Source organism: Canis lupus, chromosome 29 (assembly GCF_048164855.1).
Source record: "Canis lupus baileyi chromosome 29, mCanLup2.hap1, whole genome shotgun sequence".
Classification (NCBI taxonomy): Eukaryota; Metazoa; Chordata; class Mammalia; order Carnivora; family Canidae; genus Canis; species Canis lupus.
In genome coordinates, this window is record NC_132866.1 from 2,579,715 (window position 1) to 2,598,531 (window position 18,817).

At 57.5% G+C, this 18,817-nt stretch overlaps 1 protein-coding gene across 5 annotated transcripts in view; it reads left to right on the plus strand.

Annotated features, from left to right (window-relative positions):
• C29H10orf143 (chromosome 29 C10orf143 homolog) overlaps positions 1-18,817 on the plus strand; it is a 97,209-nt gene that overhangs the window by 66,784 nt on the left and 11,608 nt on the right. For 2 of the 5 annotated variants that reach the window (XR_012020390.1, XM_072804854.1), the window contains exons 4-7: positions 4,607-4,855; positions 5,714-5,768; positions 6,203-6,275; positions 10,542-10,707. Coding sequence is in view for 2 of the 5 variants with exons in the window: in XM_072804854.1 (XP_072660955.1) it covers positions 4,851-4,855; positions 5,714-5,768; positions 6,203-6,275; positions 10,542-10,681 (273 nt within the window). In the remaining 3 variants the exon portion in view is untranslated. Of the gene's footprint in view, positions 1-4,606; positions 4,856-5,713; positions 5,769-6,202; positions 6,276-7,317; positions 7,486-7,612; positions 8,893-10,541; positions 10,708-18,817 lie in introns of those variants that run through there. The other 3 variants (XM_072804855.1, XR_012020392.1, XR_012020391.1) reach the window with 3 other exon arrangements.

The window sequence follows — 18,817 nt, forward strand, 5'->3', positions numbered from 1 at the left end:
GCCGGCATCACTCGTAACTAAACACACCTGCGAAGATGCGTGTCCAAGTAGCGTCGCAGCGCAAGCTTCTGGGTGGACTGCTCGACCCTTTCCAGGAAGCTGGTCCCGGAGTGTTGTGACTTCATCGTTCACGCTCCACGTCGTTCCTGGAATGCCCGAAGCCGCACGTGATATTCAGAGTCACAAGTGTTTTGTGGAGGAAGGTGCTGGCGAAGGGATTTCTCTCCAGGTCGCCCGTCTCGCTGGGCAGAGTTCCAGCTGGCCCAGCCCTCGGATTCCCAGACGCTCTCTGCCTGTGAGTCAGCAAGCCTCCTGCTCCCCGCAGCTGGCAGCCCCCCTCGGGCACCCCCAAGGGGACCAGCAGAGCAGCCTGCCCAGCAAGACGAGCAGGTGCTTTCTCCCCTGGGCGAGGAGGTGCTGCCCGCAGCTTCACTAAGCCCCAGACAACGGGACCGTGGGTGGTGAGGGAGCGCCGGGCCTCTGGGCTCAGGTAGGCTGAGCCCGCCGGTGTCCCTGGCCTTTCTCACGTCAGTGCGTTCATGGTGGCTCCCGAGCCCTCTCGTTGGACCCGGCTTACTGAGTAGGACTCAGCAGGACTCATTTGCTTGCATTGCTTGCACACACTGGGCACTGCTTAAGCAGAAAGGGGCTTCCAGAGACACTTGGACATGTCCCCATGAGCCACTGAGCCACTAGAAAACCAAGAGTGGGCCAGATCTGGATGTGAGATCCAGGGACGCGCATGCCCACGGGTCCCCTGGCTATGTCACCACCAGCTTCACTTGGCATTTCTGCCACTTCCTTCACTCTCACTGCAGACTGGCCTTCTCCAAGTCCAGGGTCCTCAGGGCGATGACTCAGTGGTCTGGTGTCCCCCAGTCATTGGAGGCCAACCAGGGACAAGGAGTCACCCGTGGGAAATGGCGGGATGGGCAGGCACAGCCTCGGAGGTCTGCTACGTGCCTTGATTACATGACAGTCGCTTGGCTCCGAGAATGGCGTTTGGAAACCACTGGGCTAATGCTTGTCATTTGGAAATGGTTCCCTGTGCGGTGCTGGGCCAGTGCCTCGCCTGGAGCCGCAGTCGGATGCTGGGGCCATTTGGCTGACACCATGCTGAGTCCGTGAGATGCTACGGCCCCAGGCCCCCCAAGGAGGTGGTGACCAGGAAGGCAGGGAGGGGAAGCTTGTCTGTAGGCCCTGGAAGCCCGTGTACGTGGAGGGCCCTTCCGCCTGTCCGGCCAGCTTGCTCTGAACCTGCCTGACAATTGTCCCTACTCCCTGGATTGGGGGGTTCCAAGTCCATGAAGGACGATGCCCGCTTTTCACGGAAGTCAACCTCCCATCCCTACATGCTTTGCATTTTTTAAAAAAGATTTTATTTATTTATTCATGAGAGACCCACAGAGAGAGAGAGAGAGAGAGGCAGAGACCCAGGCAGAGGGAGAAGCAGGCTCCACGCAGGGAGCCCGATGCGGGACTTGATCCCGGGTCTCCAGGATCACGCCCTGGGCTGAAGGCGGTGCTAAACCGCTGAGCCCCCTAGGCTGCCCCCTACATGCTTTTCAAATGCAAGAGGCCCCAGCTGGCGCCTCAGAGAAGAGAAAGGGGAATGAGTGGAGGCACCAGGCTCTCAGGAAGAAGAGGACGGGCAGCGCAGGCTGAGACGCGCTCCCAAGGAACGAACAGGGAGCGGGTGGACAGGGACTCAGGACCTCTGAGAGCCGCCCCGCACCCCTCGGTGGGGCAGGGCCTCCGACGGCAGCCGTCTTCACCGGGTCATCAGAAGCGAATGGAAGAAGAGGGTTTATTGGCTTGAACCAGAGGGTCCAGAGGCACTGATGGCTCCGGGCACAGAATGACCCACATCGGAGGGCGGCAAACGCCAGCCCGCGGCCAGATCTGTTCTGCTGCGTGTTCTTGGAAATATACTTTTATTCAAACGTAACCGCGGCCATTTGTTGAAGCGTAACCTGTGTCTGCGCGCCGAGGGCGGATGGAGGGGGAGCGCCAAAGACCAGCGCTGGCAGAGTCTGAAATGGTTATGATCTGGGCCTTTGCACGAGAGGTTTGCTGGCCTGGGCTCTGGAGCTGTGCTGCTCAGTGTGGTGGCCGCCGGCCACAGGCGCTCCGGTCCTTTAGACCCGAGAAGCGTTGTCCGGTGCCAACTAGGATGGGCCTTGTGTAAGCGATGCACGATTTCAAGGCTAGTGTGAAGAGAAGGCTGTGAAGTGGCCCATTAAGGACTTCTGCGTCTTGATGGCTTAAGATGATCTTCTTTTAATACGTTGCACTAAATAAGACGAACCATTAAAATTGATTTTGCCTTCTGCTTCTCGCACGTCGCATGTGGCCACCGGAAGATGGTCGGCTGCGTGCGCGGCTCCCGCCCTGTCCCCGGCCGATGGCGCCGAGGTAGCGAGCGCACGACGTCAGGCCTCCCCTCCGCCTCCCCGGAGGGCTTCCTGCACGTGGCAGGCGGGACGGCCGCCAGCCTCATCCCCTCAAACTGCAGGTCACGGTCCGTTAAATGGGCCGGGAAATCAATGGTGTAGGTCATGGCCAGAGTTTCTAAAAATGAAATAGAACACAAAACAGGAAATGTTCACGGTGACTTGCACACCCACACATGAGTACTGGTTTGCAAAGCGTGTTCCAGTCGTGCGTCCTCTAGTTCATTAGTAAGGGCCGTCATCCGTAAGATGTACTTTGATTCTTATGAATAAGAAAGAAAACACACAGCCCGTCACACCACGAGGCACGGTGTTCACCGGCAGCCCTTGGAAAGCCCCGCGTGTGCCACAGCAGCTTCCTGGCACTTGGAGTTCCTCACCCGTCCCGAGAGACGTGGCCGCTTCTCCTGCCTTTTCGTGGCTGGCTGCGGCCGCCTCCGTCCTTGGGGGACACTCCCCTTCTGAAGGCTCGTAAAGCACGTGCTGCTTGTTTTGGAAGAAACCGACGCGTGGCCCCGAGGCCAATCTCCCAGTGACGAACCTTTGCTCCCCTGACCCTGGATCTGGGTTTTGTTACCTGGTGCGCATTAGATGCCCGGCTCTGGTATTGTTCTGCACACTCAGACTCCTTTCATTTCGACGCAGAGTCACGGCGACTCCCGGTCAAGACGGTCTAACAAAGGTGAAGTCCCACCCACGTGGTCCCTACAAGGTGGACGATCCTGAGGAGGTACAGAGGGCTCAGGGAACCCCTGACTGCAAGGCTACACTTTCAGAGACGCTGGAAGGTGAAAGCGTGTGTGTTAGGACGCACAAGCGACGTGCACGTCTGCGAGGGGTGGTGCACCGCACGGTGCCTTTCCCGTAGTGGGTCGTGGTGAAAAGCGTCAGGAAGCACCAACCTGTGGACCGCTCCCCTGGGGAACCCCAGGCTCCCTCCCGCACGCAGGGCTCCACACCTCCGCGGGCTGGAGGCCGAGTCCCACGCACGGTCCCCCGAGGTCAGCCAGGCCCACGCCACCCAGGGGGCTGCGCAGGCTGACGGTGGCCCCCGGGGTGCCAAGCCCGGACTGGGCGGAGCCTTGTGGGGGGGCCACGTGGACTTCACGGCGGCACCTCCTTGGCCGTCTGCGTCCCACGTCGTCCTGACCGTGGCTGGACGGAAGGCGGGTGCTGCGTGCTCAAGCGATGCCCGAGAAGCACGCCGTCCGTGCACCTGTTCTCTCAGCAGGTGGGAGGTATCCACGGAGCATCTCCACCTGCAGGGCTGGCACCAGATAAGAGGGCAGCACTGGGCATGGGGGGAGGGAGAAGCCCAGAGGGAAGCAGCCGTTTCTGGAAGGTTCTCCCAGGCATGGACTAACGAGAGCGAAAGCGTCACAGGGCTGAAGGCACCAGTGAGTGGAGGTCATTTCCAGAGAGATACTGGGGTGGAAGCAATGCTGTGCCCAGAGGGGAGGGAATGTACTAGGACCAGCTGACCGCCCAGCCACCCGTCAGCCGCCAGGAGCTCTCAGAGGCCCTGGCGCCCCGCCCGCCCCCTCCCTGCCCCGCTGCGCCTCCCCCTGAGTAGCGGAGGGTCGTGGCAAGGGTTCGGGTACCTCTGCAGCAGTAGGGATGGCTGTGAGGCTGACCAGCCCCCGGCCCTCTCTCCTTCGTCCCCGCACTCCCCGCAACTCGCACACGGTGAGTTGACCCCTCGGGAGGCTCACAGGTCTGGGCCAGCGGTGCCCCGGGTGCCCTGCCGCGGGCTGTGGGAGCCACCGTCATCTCAGGCACAGACACAGCCGGCTTAACTTTGGTCCTCAAGCCTCGACGTTCTTTGAACCGAACACACGGCTTCTCCTGGGGACGCACAGCACCGGCAGAGCTTTATTTCCCCCTTCCCCTGGTTGGCAGTGGCAAATCCTCCCGTCCCCCGGCATCTCGCGCGTGCCCGCAGCCTGCATGTTGCAGCTTCAAGAAGGGGCTGCGGAGAGCTACGACTCGACTTTGGTAGCGAGGGTTGAGCACACAGCTTTATAATGAGGTTGGAAAGTTTGGGGCTATGCATTTAATGAATTTTGTATTAAGATATAACACAGCTGCTTTCATTTGCATTTCACAGCGCTATTTAGAACAGATGTTTAATACTTAATGAATTGAATATTTAGATACGGCGATGCATTTGACACCTGCCATTAAAGGAGAAGCTTCAAATGCGCTGAAGTCCTCCTCAAGCAGTGGTTCTGGGGTTTAGGCACTGAAATCTCCAGATGGGCCCAAGGGGAAATGAAGATCTCGAAGGAGACACCCCCCATCCTGTGCACCCCGGCTTCTTGTGCCGTCCCAGCGGCTCCCCGAAGCACCTGCAAGCCACCTCCCTCCCACCGACACGCCACCTCATTCGGGTGAAGCATGGGGTGAGTTTTCCTCTCCAACAGATCGTTCTAGAAAGGCATCCATCCCTTGCCGACCGATTCAGGAAGTTAAAACACAGTTGGGCTCTCCAACGGCCCCCTGTGTGTTATGGTGTCGACTGAGCTCCGTGGAACACGGTGGTGGCTTGTCGTGGTTTCTTCTATAAGTAGATGCACCTTAAGAATCATTTATTCAAATATTAATGCCTCTTAGGGGAGACGTCGGGCTGACTAGAAAACATTATTATGGTGAAGTTCTCCCAGAGCAAGTCAACAAAACCAGTGAGCGTCCCCCACATGTAGCACATGTGATGAAAACACGAAGAGTGTTCCCCTGCTGTTGCCGAGTCTCCTCGGGGGTGGGGGGCGCACAGACCTGCCCCCTGAGCCCCCCACCCCTGCCTGGGGGGCCGCTGCTCCCTACCCGGTGCCCGTGGAGACCAAAGCCAGCCTGGGCCCAGCTGGGCAGCAGGATGGGCTCCGCCTTCCCGGGGAGGCGGCTGCTGGCCTCGGTGGGGCCCGTGTGAGGCCGGAAGGAGCCTCTCCAGCTTAGCGGCCACCTGGGTGGCAGGCGGAGGGTCGGGGTGGGAACCCCGTGGAGGGCAGGGTCCGCCGACAGCCCTCTGCCGGGAAGGTGTCTGGCCTGCACTTCTGGACACAGGAAGCTGGCGCCTCGGGCCAGTCTCTCCAGCCCCTCCCTGTGCCTCAGTTGGGGGATGTGTCAGAGGCCTGTGCAGGGTCCCACGGGTGGTCCCACGGGTGGTCCCACGGCACCGGGCATAGAGGAAGCACGAGGGAGGCACTTGTCGCTGCCGCAGGAGCAGTCACTGCCCGCTTCGCACTTCCTCTCTCTGGCTTCAGGTTCCTCATCTGCACGACTAACAGCAACAGTAGGAGCAGCAGCCTCATAAACAAGGTAAATAGGATGCTGGGTCGTGGGGCCGACACCTGGCCCGCGGGGACACTGGGCTTCTGCAGTGGGGCCCCCTCCGCTCGCCGCCCACACCTTCGCACTCACCTGCCGACAAAGAGGCAGGCCAGCTGCCGCCTCAGCTGATAGGCTCATCTGGACGACGGAAATGTGCTCCCGACCGCCATCGTCAGGCTAGCAGCGCTCGTGACAGGCGCATGGCACGATCCAAAGGAAAGATTTAGACCTAACGGGGAAAAAAATCAGTTAAAATCGACATATCCATTAGAAGATTTTAGAACTGGAAACATATTCTTCATGGAGCGAAGGATGACTTCTTAGGAGATGCTAAATCAATAGCTCATACTTGGGATGAATTCATTATTTTGTTTTATGAGAACTGTCTGGTTCCTAAATTCTCTCCTGTTCCGCCTTTTCAGCAGCGCCCCGGGAAAGCCGCGGACGAGTCCCGGAGACGCCAGCGTGGTTCCAGCCTGAACGCCCTCGGAAGAGGTGGGAGATGAGTGCAGGGACGTGGTTTCAAGCAGGCGCCTCCCCAGCGCAGGTGGCCCTGCCACCAGCCACGTCGCCCCCGACCCCGGTCCTGGGTGTGATGCCGCCCCGGGGGCCCGGGGCTGGGCTCCTTGCCGGCGTCCGCCCCTGTGAGCCTCGGATGCATCGCAGGCCGCAGCCCCTTCAGCCCCCCCCCCGCCCCCAGTTGTCACCACGGTGACACACAGGGGCGGCCGTGCCCACGGCCAGGATTTCCCCGGCCTCTGAAATGTCGGGGTGATGTGACCCAGGGCAGCAGAGGGACGCGGGCGGGGGCAGCGCCCAGAGGGAGGGGTGGCAGCAGCAGCCCCCAGGGCACAGCGTCCCACCTGGTCTCGGGCCCACCCACGACCGTGCCCCGGATTCGGCGGCTGGGCATGACGATTGCCCTCGCGGGGGAAGCGGAGGTTTCCTTGTGCCGTGCGTGCCGAAGCAACGCTCCCGTTCACACCTGAGGACACAGCACATCACAGGAGGAACGTGAACCGGGGTACACAATAGAGGCCGTGGGAGGGAGCCCTTCCCTGGGAGGTAGAAAATCATTCTCGGGGCAACAGCGCAGGATGCGGCTGAGCGCGTGGGCCCCGGGAGCGCCGCCCTGGGCCGCGTGTGCGCCAGTGTGCGGTCTAGCTGCGGGCCGTGGGAGGTGCCCCTCGGTGGCGGTGCCCCTTGGAGATGGGGCCAGAGTCCCTGCTCCTCGTAGGGCTCAGAGCACGTGGCAGCTGGCGGCAGGGGCAGAGACACGCCAGCGCCCCCGGCCCAGCGGCCCCTCCGATCCCGCGGCCCTGTCCTGCCAGCCCCTGCCCCGGGCTCCACTGCCAGCGCTCGCCCTGGACGCGCCATTGTCCCCTTCATGTACTAAACACGACCGAGGTCACCCCTGCAGTGGTGGCACCTGCGGAGCCCTGGGTTTCGGGGAGGACACGCCCCAGGGAAACCTCAAGAAGACCAACCAAAAGTAGGTCAACACAAAATAACCAGGAGAACCTTGGTTGCTCTCTAGGGCTGCCTTGCTCCAAGGCCGCGCCCCCAACCCCGCCCCGACCTCCGCTGGCCCTGCTGCGTCAGCACAGTTCGGGGACTCCCAGGAGGGAAGGACGGAGCAGAAGCCACCACCAGGTGTGACGGCAGCGACTCAGTTGGACGCGCCCGGCTCTGTGGCCCCAGCAAGGTGATGGGCGTGCGTGGGCGGGGCGTCCTCACGGCGATGGGCCCGGTGACCCACCTGCACCGCTTCCCCGGCTGCCGTCACCAGTCTCTGCGAACTGACTTCATGTACCTCTGTTTTAAATCAACAGAGACTTTGCTCCTCACGGTTCTGGAGGCCAGAAGTGTGACATCGAGGTGTCCGGGGCGTGTTCCTCGCGGGCTCTGGGGTAGGGTCCGTCCTGCCTCTTGGAGCCTCTGGAGGGGCTGCTGGCCATCCTCGGGGCTCCGTGGCTTGTGGCCACGTTACTCCAGTTGCCGCCTCCTGTGGCATCTGTGTGCCCCTCCACGAGGACACCCGGTGGTATTCAGGGCCCACCCGGGGAATCCAGGACCAACTCGCCTCAAGAACCTTGACTTAGGGTCAGTTATGACCTTTTGCTGTAAAGGTAACAGTCGCGTGTTTGCCACGTAAGGTCACACTTGAGCATCTGGAGGTTAGGGTGTGGACACACTTTTGGGGGCCACCATTCTTCCTGTTGCCCACCCCTCGAGTGGGGTGGGGATTGGACAGTGTCATCTGGCTTCTGCTCAGCCACCACGGCCGTCATTGTTCGGCCCCCATGAGGCCGAGCCTCCAAACCGGGGCAGGAAGTCCCAGGGACGTCACTCCTCACTCCACGCCCCACACTGCGCCAGGAGACCCCATTCCTGAACCCCATCCCTGAACCTGGGGCCTGCTAGGCGGCGCTGGTCATGCCAGGAAGGTGCCACCACTGCCCCCTCCACTTCTCAATGCCTCCTGCCTGGGGTACTCACCCGGCTGCCGTGCCTTCCGTCCCCACGGGGCAGCGACTGGCGCACACCCTCGGTGGGACCCAGCATCACCACTCCCCCGCTCCATGCACACCAGCAGAGCCAGCCCCCTCGGGCTGCACCTGGCCCAGGCGGAGGTGTGGTTTGGGCCACTCTCTGTCCCCGAAGCCACCGATCTCCGTCACCTCTCGGGTCTCCTGCACGATGGGCGAGCGAGCTCTTGGCGTCCCCCCGGACACATGCTCATCTGCCTCCAGTCCCCCGATGTCTGGAGCATCTGTGAGATCTGCCCCGCCCCTCAATCCTGTGAGCTCCTGACATCCTGCCCACGAATGGCCCGCCCTGATCTGTGTCTTGCGACCAAAGCCCACCCGGAGCAGTACAATAACCACCATTCCTTTAGCGCTTGAGGTTGAGTAGATTCATCTTTGTTAAGATTTTATTTATTTATTTGGAGAGCAAGTGGAGGGAGGGGCAGAGAGGGAGAGAGAGAATCTCAAGCAGGCTCCCCACTGAGTGTGGAGCCTGATGCAGGGCTCGATCCCCCAACCCTGGGATCATGACCTGAATCAAAATCAAGAGTCGGATGTTTAACCGACCGAGCCACCCAGGCGCTCCAGGTTTGTTTGTTTATTTATTTATTTATTTATTTATTTATTTATTTATTTATTTATATTTATTTATTTTTTTTTTGGCAACGAAAGAGCCCTGTCAAGATGCCTACATCTAGAATTCCCGGGGATTCTATCCAGTGGATGCCATCCCACTCACTGTGGCCAGTTGGGGAGACAGACACATAAAATGGCCAATGACAAGGCATTTGCACTGCAGCAGCGTAACGGTCCCCATAGTCCCAGGAGGGTCCCCATGGTCCTCAACTCATGGTGAAGACCAGGCACAGGGTCCTAGAAAGGAGCAGCCCCTGCCCAAAGGCGATGTCATGGGTGCGAGCACGGTCCCGCACCCCCAGGCCTGGCCCTGCCCTCCGGGTCCCCGTGGCCACCCTGAAAGCCCTCTTGACAGCCTTTGCGGAGCCAGGGATCTCCTGAACCTGTCCTGCCTCTGCTCTGGGCTGCACTTTAGGGCTGAACACGCCAGCCAGGTGTTTTCTTCCAAAACAGGAGGAGCAAGAACGAAGCAGGACGGGGGCCCAGATCCCAGGGCTGCCGCACGCACGTCTGTGCGGCTCTGGTCAGCCTCCGGCGGCGGGACGCACAGGACGTGGGGCCATCCCAATCCCAGGGGTCCCGCTCTTACTCCACGGGGCCATCCAGCTGGCACCTGTCATGCTTTCCTTGAAGTCTCAGTTTTTAAAAAAATATATTTTATTTATGTATTTGACAGAGAGAGAGAGAGCACAAGTAGGTAGAGCTGCAGGCAGGGGGAGAGGGAGAAGCAGGGAGCCCGATGCGGGGCTCGATCCAGGCCCCTGGGATCACAACCCAAGCTGAAGGCTCAGAGCCACCCAGGGGCCCCTCGAGGTCTCACTTCTAAGGACCCAACACCCACTCGCGACGCAGGCCCAGCTTTGGAAGTAAAAGTCTGTTTTGTCAAAAGTGGACGACTCCGAATCCACGTGAAGTGCTGCTCACGTCCGCGCCAGCCACGTTGGTCCCGCTAAGGCCGCGGCCAAGACCCACAGGCCGGGGTCGTGCTGACGGGGCCGCCTCTGGTTCTCGGCTGCAGGAGCAAGCGGCGCCCCTCCCCGCCTAACCCACCTTTCACTTACCCTGTGGGCGGACGCGGCATATGACCAGCCCGTCGCGGGAGTGACAGCATCGATCCGGGCCTCCGGGGTGCTGAGCCCGCCCCGCCGACCCAGGAGATCGTGTGTTTTCCGGTTGTGCCCAGCGAGTTTGGTGTTTGCCGTGGTTCCCAGCCCGCCCTCGGCCAGCCGGCGGGGGGCACGGAGGTTGCTCACGGCAGCGGACGGCGTCGGGACCCGCAGGCCCTGGGCTAGCGGACGTGGGCCGCGTCCCTGTCCTTCACGTCTCCTGCCTCCTCCTCCTCGTCAGCCTCCTAAGTAACAATTGCTTATCGCAAAAACTCACGCAAACACAGAAATAAAACAGAGTTTCAGGTTCAAGGCAAACACACCCCCTTCCCCCTTCTTCCTCCCACGTCGGTCCGCGCCGGAGCAAACGCCGTTGGCAGGTCCCGTCTGCGCACGTTTCTCGCTTCGGCTGCCCACGCCAGGCTCGACGCACACACCGCACGAGCCACCAGCAAAAGCGAACGATGCCCTGGCTTGTGCTCTGTTCACAGACGTGCAGCCCTCGCGCCCATCAAGCCTGGAACATTTCATCAACTGCCAGAGAAGCCCGTGGCCTTCGGCTGTCGCCCCTACGCGGCCCCCCACATCCGCCGTCCCTCAGCCAACTCATTTTCGACCACCTTCTCCCTAGAGACTTCCCTGCTCTGGACCTTTCACGTAAGTGGAATCATAACGATATGCGGCCTTCTGTGCCTGGCTTCTTCCACGAAACATCGTATTTTCGAGGTTCCTCCATAGTAGAGTGGGTGTCAGGGCTTCGTTCCTTCCTGTGGCTGAATTACCTCCCATCGTACGGAGACACCGCGGTTGGTCGAGGCGTCATGGGTGTGCAGAGACCCACATTCCTTTATCTGTACATGTGCTTTATTTTTTTTTTTTTTGCTTTATTTTTTTTAAATGATTTTATTTATTTATTTGAGAGAGAGCGAGTATAAGCAGGGAGACGGGGTAGAGGGAGAGGGAAAACCTGAACAAGGAGCCCAATGCAGGGCTTGATCCCAGGACCCAGAGATCATGACCTGAGCCCAAGGCAGATGCTTCACCGACGGAGCCCCCCAGGCGCCCCTGTGCATAGGCTTTATTTAAATGGGATCCTACATTCCTGCTACTTGCGGATATTGTGCTGCACTGGCACATGCAGGTGAAGCCTGTTCCTCTCCTGGCCCCGAAGCACCCCCCTCTCCCCGCCACGCATGCACCTTCTTTTCCGTAGCACTCAGATTCCAGCTGGTGGCCTCCGGGCCACATCTGGCCCACCACCGTGTGTCGTTCTGCACGCACCGTGCTCAGCAAGCACGCCGGATCCGCAGCCTGGCTTCTCTGGAAGAGCTCCAGGGCCAGGCGCCTGGCCATGTGGCACCGGGCACTGAGCAGCAGCTCTGAAGTGCCCGCTGCCCGTCACCTCGGTGGTGGCACTCCTGACCGTGTCACCCGCCCACTGCCCTGTGTGGTGCACCGGGCCCCTTATGCACGGGGCTGTCCTCTTGACTGAGATGCTCCTCAACTGTCCCCGTTGCCTGTTAGGCTGAGCCACGTATAACAACTCCCACCCAGATCGAAGTGGCTTAAAGTAACTCACGTTGTCTCTCGCTCACATTGAGTCCTGGTGAACCCGGATCCTCCAGGGGGTCGCAGACCAGTCGGCCTCCTGCATCAGGCGCCCCAGGTCATGGCCCGTGACTCCAGACCTTGGCCCTTGATGCATTCGCCAGGAAGTGAAACGTGCGGTTACCCTCACACGGCCATGGCAAAGGGCAAAGGGACGTGTTCACATCTGAGCCTGGAAAATTTGCCAAATGGCACCCGGGACTCCCTTGGAGCCAGTTGGACCGTGGTGACACCCCAGGACACGCAACTTTGGTGCCTTCTGGTTAGATGCAGCTAGAGTGTCTTTTATTTTGCCTTTCTCACCAGAGCTAAGAATAAATGTATCACCTTCTATATATGGTATAAAGTTCCTATGTGACCTATTTTTAAAAGAAAGTAAGAAAAGAGGGGTGCCCAGGTGGCTTAGTCAGTTAAGTGTCTGACTTCAGCTCAGGTCATGATCCTAAGGTCCTGGAATTGAGCCCTGCTCAGCAGGGAGTCTGCTTCTCCCTCTCCCTCTCCCCGACTCATGATGTTTCACACGTGCGCTCTTAAATAAATAAATAAAATATTTAAAAAATAAAAATAAAAAAGAAAGTAAGGAAAGAGACACGGGAGCTTTAAGATACTCCTTGAATGCTCTGAAGCATCACCGTCCGCTGGGCTTATCCTGCTCTCACAGCGCTGACTTGGGAGCCCTCCTTCCTCCAAGGACTCGAGCCCCCCTTCCCAGGTGGTCCCCAGGAGCCATCACCTGGGCCATGGTTGACTAGAGGGGGAAGGGAGCAATCTAGATGACGCAAACCAGCCCCGGATCCATCTTCTTTCCTGGAATGGAAGCCTGGGAGTTCCAGCGGGGACACAGGCCCCTTGTCACCAGGGTGGTTGGGGCCCAGGCGGCGGGTCTGGGCAGCCTTGATGGTGCCACTGCTGAGTAGGCTGGTCATGGCCAAGCAGCCCCTCCTTGCCTGTCGACCCAGAAACAGACATCGGTGGGGCTGCTGTGGACCAGGGAGGTGGCCCAGCAGGCCGGTGTCTGGATGTCCTGGTCCAGCCCGGGACTGTGGGCCCAGCTCAGCCTCAGGGCCGTTGGTTGGAGAAGAGCATCCATTTCCTGGGGCTGTGTGACCAGGTCCCTCTGACTGGTGACTGCAGTGACAGAGGTGTGCCCTTCCGTGGTTCTGGGTGGCAGGGACGCTGTCCCTCTGAAGCTCTGGTGGACATCCCGTGTGGCCTCTGGCCTGGCGCGTGGTGGCGCCCTGTTCCCTGGTGCTCCCGGGCTTACAGCTGCGTCTCTCCAGCTCTGCCTCCTCTGTTTCCTCTTCTGATAATGACACCAGTCATTGGTCCAAAATACAGCTTTGCAGGCCCACCCAGCTATGTCCTTAGCCTAAATTCCAGGAGTGAAGCACCGGACTTCTGATCACGCTACCCAGGTGGCCCACGGGAAGTTGTGCCTCCATCTGCAGAGTCTAGGGGGTCAGGCTCCCTGTGCACGCCCCCCCCCCCCCGCATCATTATTAGTGGCTCTTCTCCCCTTCCTCCGCCCCTGTTACTCTACTACCCCTCCCCCTCCCCTTTCCCCTCCCCCTTCTCCTTCCTCCTGCTCCTCTTACCCCCTCTCCTGCTTCTCCTCCTCCTCCTCTTCTTTCTCCTTCAATTTTGCAAGCCTAAAAGTATTAACTCGCTGTTTTATTTGACTATTTTTAATTCTTCTTTGGGGAGATACTTTGTATCCTTTATCCATTTTTCCCTATTGAGGTATTTAGGAAGTTTTTTTGGTTTAATATGTTTTTTTTTTAAGATTTTATTTATTCATTCATGAGAGACAGAGAGAGAGAGAGAGGCAGAGACACAGGCAGAGGGAGAAGCAGGCTCCTCACAGGGAGCCCCACGTGGGACTCGATCCCAGATCCTGAGATTATGCCCTGAGCCAAAGGTAGAGGCTCAACTGCTGAGCCACCCAGGTGTCCTTTTTTTTTTTTTTTTTTTTAATTTTTTATTTATGATAGTCACAGAGAGAGAGGCAGAGACACAGGCAGAGGGAGAAGCAGGCTCCATGCACCGGGAGCCCGATGTGGGACTCGATCCCGGGTCTCCAGGATCGCGCCCTGGGCCAAAGGCAGGCGCCCAACCACTGCGCCACCCAGGGATCCCTTTTTTTTTTTTAATTTGAAGAAGTTTCTCTATATAAAGAATGTCAATCCTTTTGTCCTTCATATCTTTTGTAGCTACTTTTCCCTGGTTGAGAGAAACTTTTTTCAGGTGTGAAATTCCGAGAAAAGTTTGTGGCATGAATCCTTGTACTGGGAACATTAGGTGACATAATAGACATAATGTCTTTTATTGCAGTTTTCAAACAATATAGATACACTCTTCAGATGGCCATTTTTTTATGTTGACCCTCTACAAAGTCCAGTGGCATGAGACTAAGTCATAAATAAGTGAAGACATTTTTACAGGAAACAAGGACATTGAAGTCTGTGTACATGGCTTTTTTCCCCACATTTTTTAAAATTATAAAAGTAATAGACAAAAAACAAAAATATTAAAGCAGTGTAGACTGATATTAAATAAAAAGGAAAAGTTTCTCACACCATTACCACTCTCAGGAGAGAACCATTTTAACAGTTTATGTTTTCAGATCTTGTTGTTACCACCATAATTTTAAATAAAATGCCTCTGCTTCTGTTTCTGCATTTGTCAATTTTAAACAATTTCTATTTGACTTTTCAGTATAGAGAAGTTTAAGTCATTTCCACTTTCTATATTCTCCCTTCAATTTTATTACATTATTTTTCACTCTCCCATTTTCCCGTTAATGGCTTAGAATCACGCACACAGGCCTCTATTTCTGAGAGCAGCCTTGAACATGGTCTCACCACCCCCTTCTATGTCAGGTGATGAGGTGAGGGCTCCTCTGCTCTAGGTCATTTCCTTCACACCAATCTGTGTCGACAATTCTCTTCCTTTTAGATTGTTCAGATGTTGTTTCTCCACAGAGTGGGGTGAGCACCTGCTAAAAGGCAGGCACCGTTGTAGGCAGCACACAATACTGACAATCCCTGGACTTACAGGGCTCACTTTCTATTGGAGAGACAGACAGTGAACAAAGGCAATAAATAAAATCTACAATGTGTCAGATGGTGAGAGCTATGAGTAAAAAGGAAAGGGAGATGAGGAGTCGCATTCAATAAATGGCCAGGGAAGAATTTATAACATTATTCTCTCCTCTAAATCTGTAACCATGTCTGCTCTGTAAATGCCAATATGTTTAGTCTATAATTCTAAAGCTAGTAAACATATAGTATGACTTCGTAAATATTATTCCTTTCTGTACTCAGGAAGGAAATGAAATTTTATACTGCTAGGTATAGCTGCCAGCAGGGGTGAGGACCAGTGTTAAAATGCATATTTTTTTTTACATTCTATCAGTTGCTCAAATCATGTGGTGATGTTTTACCTGGGCCTACGATGCTCTTCCACAACTCTTTGTTTATCCTGGGATTGCTAATTGCCTTTATGTTTTCTTATTGATGGTATAAGTATACTTTCCTCACTGCATTAGGAAGATCATCCGGCTTCTTCATTGCACTATTCTGAATGGTTAATTTGTACCAGCTGCTTTTTAAGCTCTCAGACTAGAATTTCTTTTCATACTGCACTCTTGGGTTAATGCAACTGTTTCTCAGATCCTAGGTTTTTCTTTTTCTTAAAGTTCTTTTATTGCTGTTGTTGGCTATATGGGAGTACATCCTCAAGCAATTTTTCTCAGAAAGAGCACAAAAGGTGACACAAGAGGTAAATTTCCCCAAAACGTGCATATCTGGAAACTCACTCCCAAATATAGTTGCTGGCTTGTCTGGCCATAGATTCTGAATTCAAATACTCTCTTCATGACTCTAAAACTCCACTCCATTGTTTTCTGGTGTTCATTGTGACTGGTGAGCTTGTTGCCAAGCGTATCCTCATTTCTCTATGGTTAACTTGTCTTTTCCTTCTCTAAATGCTCTAGAGATCTCTCTTTAATCCTTGGTATCTTAGAATTCCACAAGGCTGGTATTGAGTCTCCTTTTTGGGTGGAGGAATCAGGATCTCATAGGACCAACAGGGTTGAGTGGGTCTGGAGCATGAGTGCAGGTTGCTATGACTGCCATGCTGTGAGAGGAGCTGTGTATAGGGTAGACAAGTTCATACTAAGGTGTGAGTGGCTGATAAGCTGTCAGTTCTCAGGAGAGGTGTGAAGGGGGTACTGTTTGTGGTAAAAGGAGAGTTGTAAAATTCAAAGAAACTGTTTTTTCTATTTGTTTGCTTGCTTCGGTTTTTTTGTTTTGTTTCATTTTTTTTGTATCTATGTGGAGCCTTTCTATATAGGGAGCCCCCCCTTTCACGCCACCCCTCACCTCCCATCGGCACCCTAGTGCAGTCACCCACAGAATGGGAGTCAGCAGTCTGGCACCCTAGTTCTAAAGGCATGCCAGCCAGCCATGGTTGATTAATGAAGGAGGAGCTCAGACCATGAAGTCAAGCTCACGACATCACACTTACAGCTGTGAAGTCAGGATCACGTTTGCAGGAGCATGTCACAAGGTCCAGTCAACCCCAGGATCTGGGGGTGGGCTGGACACCTCGCCTTGTGGTATGAGCCCACCTGGCCGACATTCCCACACACTTCCGTGGAGGGCCATGCCCTGGCCTTGTCTCTGCAGGCAGCTAAGCTGACTGGCTCGGCGCTGCCCACCACAGGTGTCTGGAGGCCAGCCCAGCCTCAGAATCCAGCCTGGGCCTGAGAGTCTGAGCCAGGTGCTGGCAGCATCTGGCATGCCCGGCAGGACAGCCCGCGCAGCTGGCCTCCTTCCTGTACCAGCCTCTCCTCCACAGAGGCCAGACATGCCCACCTCTCAGCCAGCCATGGGGCTTCTGGACAGGCCGATGACCCGGGCGTCCCAGCTCACACATGTGGCCACCGCCTCCTGGCAGGAAAGCTGGTCCACTCCCCACCTGTAACCAGGTGAAGGCGGTGTCCCTGATCAGGGTCACAGGGAAAGGCTGGCAGGGCTCATGGCAGGAGGCAGTCAGCCCCAGGCCAGGGACAAACCCCTGGGCTTGTAGTCTCTGTGACAATGGCCGTAACGTTCCCTCTGGCATAGGCCGGGGAAGTGCCCTGCTGGCCACGTGTTCGTGAGCGTTGGTCAGTGGCTTTTGTTTCAATGAAAGCAGCTTGTCCTGCACCCTCCCTGGGGCGCGGGCCTCTGGGAGTCACATTGGTGGCAGCACCTTCCCCACAGGCTCAGGGCCTGAGCTGAGCCTCCTGTCTCCCGGGAGGGGGGCGGGCCCTCACGGCCGCAGCCTATGCCCTGGAACGCTCCGCGGCCACCCGAGCTATGACACCGCGCCCCACGCAGGTCCACTCCGACCCACACCACAGTGCGGATGAGCTTTGAGGACACGCCTGGGAAGAAGCCAGACGGCACTGGTACCTAGTGTAGGATCTCGTGTGTTTGAAACGTCCGGAACAGGCGAATGGACAGAGGTGGGAGGCACGTGGGCCGTGATGAGGGGCGGCCGGGAGGGGTGGGGAAGGTACACTGAGGCACATTGCAGTCTCTCAAGGGGTAGATCGAGGAACCAATTTGAATGTGGCAGCGCCGACCTGGAAGTGGTCGTGAGCTCGGGGGACAGGAGCTAGGGGAGGGGTTTCGGCAGAGACGGGGCGGGGAAGGCAAGCAAGGACTCGCAGGGCAGCCGCAGGTGCGGCAGCGGCCTTCTGGGAGGAGGCCTCGTTGACTCTTGGGACTGGTTGTCTTCATTGCTCGTCTTCTCAGGTTCCTGCGTGAATCTGGCAGGTGTGGGTAGTGGGGGCGCAACGGCCACCCCAGCCTAATGGCCCTCCTGTTCCGTTGCTGTACCAGGCGCAGGGGGGCAGTCGCTCATGGGCACAGGGTTTCCCTCTGGGGTGACCAAAGCGACAGAGGGAGCGGGCACACTGACTCTACTAGATGCTACTGAATCGTATGCTTTGAAAGGCTAAAATGGTTAACTTTCTGTTACTCAGACTCTATCTCCAAAAACCCGATCCCAATTGCCCCCCAGAGGCTTGGGACAAGCATTGGGCCTCAGGAACGTGGCCTCGGGGTTCCCGGACACCGGGCATGAGGGCGAGGGGGACAGCAGCTTGCAGAGAGGGCGAAGGGCCAAGGCCCACCCCGTGGGCAGCTGCCGTCGAGGCCGCCCGGGCCTCCCATCGGAGCCGTGGCTCGCACCCTGGCAAGGGGCCGGGGCCCACGGAGGTCCCTGAGCCGCACCCCAGGGCCAGGCCACAGGGCACCGCTCAGGCCCAGCAGGCAGAGACCCAGGCGCTGTCATCCCTCCTGCCGGGACAGATGGCCCCCGGGCCGCAGGCAGGACAGGCCGACGGCGCCGGGGTCCGAGGCTTTTCGTTCACACCCGCAGCAGCTCCTCCGCCAGCTCAGCCCCTGGTCTGAGCCTCTGACCCGACTCAGTGAGAGGAAGGCGCGGGTCACTGAACCCAGGGCACAGAGAGAGCGGGATCCTGTGGGGGGCCCAGGAGCAGGGCCAGGGAGGGGGCGCCCCCCACATGAGGCCCGGAGGGAAGGCCAGGTGGAGGTGAGGGGCAGGGGCTGCGGAGATGGGGGCAGCGAGGCAGGCTGGCGTCCCGTGTCTGAATCCCAGCTCCCACCCCGCTGGCCGGCGGCCCTGGGGGAGCTGTCTGTTGTCCTGCTGAGCTCCACTTCCTTATCTGTGAAATGGGATGACACTGGCGCCCACCCTGCGGGGCTCTGGCGGGACCTCGAAGGGGATGCCTGGCGCATGCCATCGTGATCGTCGTGGCTTTCCAAGGCGATTTCTAATGCTGAGGTTACCAAAGATGCACAGGCAGGTGTAAGAGTTAACACAGAGGGGCCCACGCTCCCTTTACTCAGTTTCCCTCAACGGTAGCATCTCACACAAGCGTCATTGTCGGGGGCTCCCCGGTGATGGAGCTTGGGCGCAGAGCACTTCACCACCAAAAGGCTCCCTCCTGTCACCTTGGACAGCCACCCTGCTCTCCCGCCTCCGCCCCCACCCCGGGGACCCCTCACCTGGTACCTCTCTCTATAACTCTGTCCTTTCGACGATGCCGAATAATTGGAATCATCTGGTGTGTCAACCTGAGGAT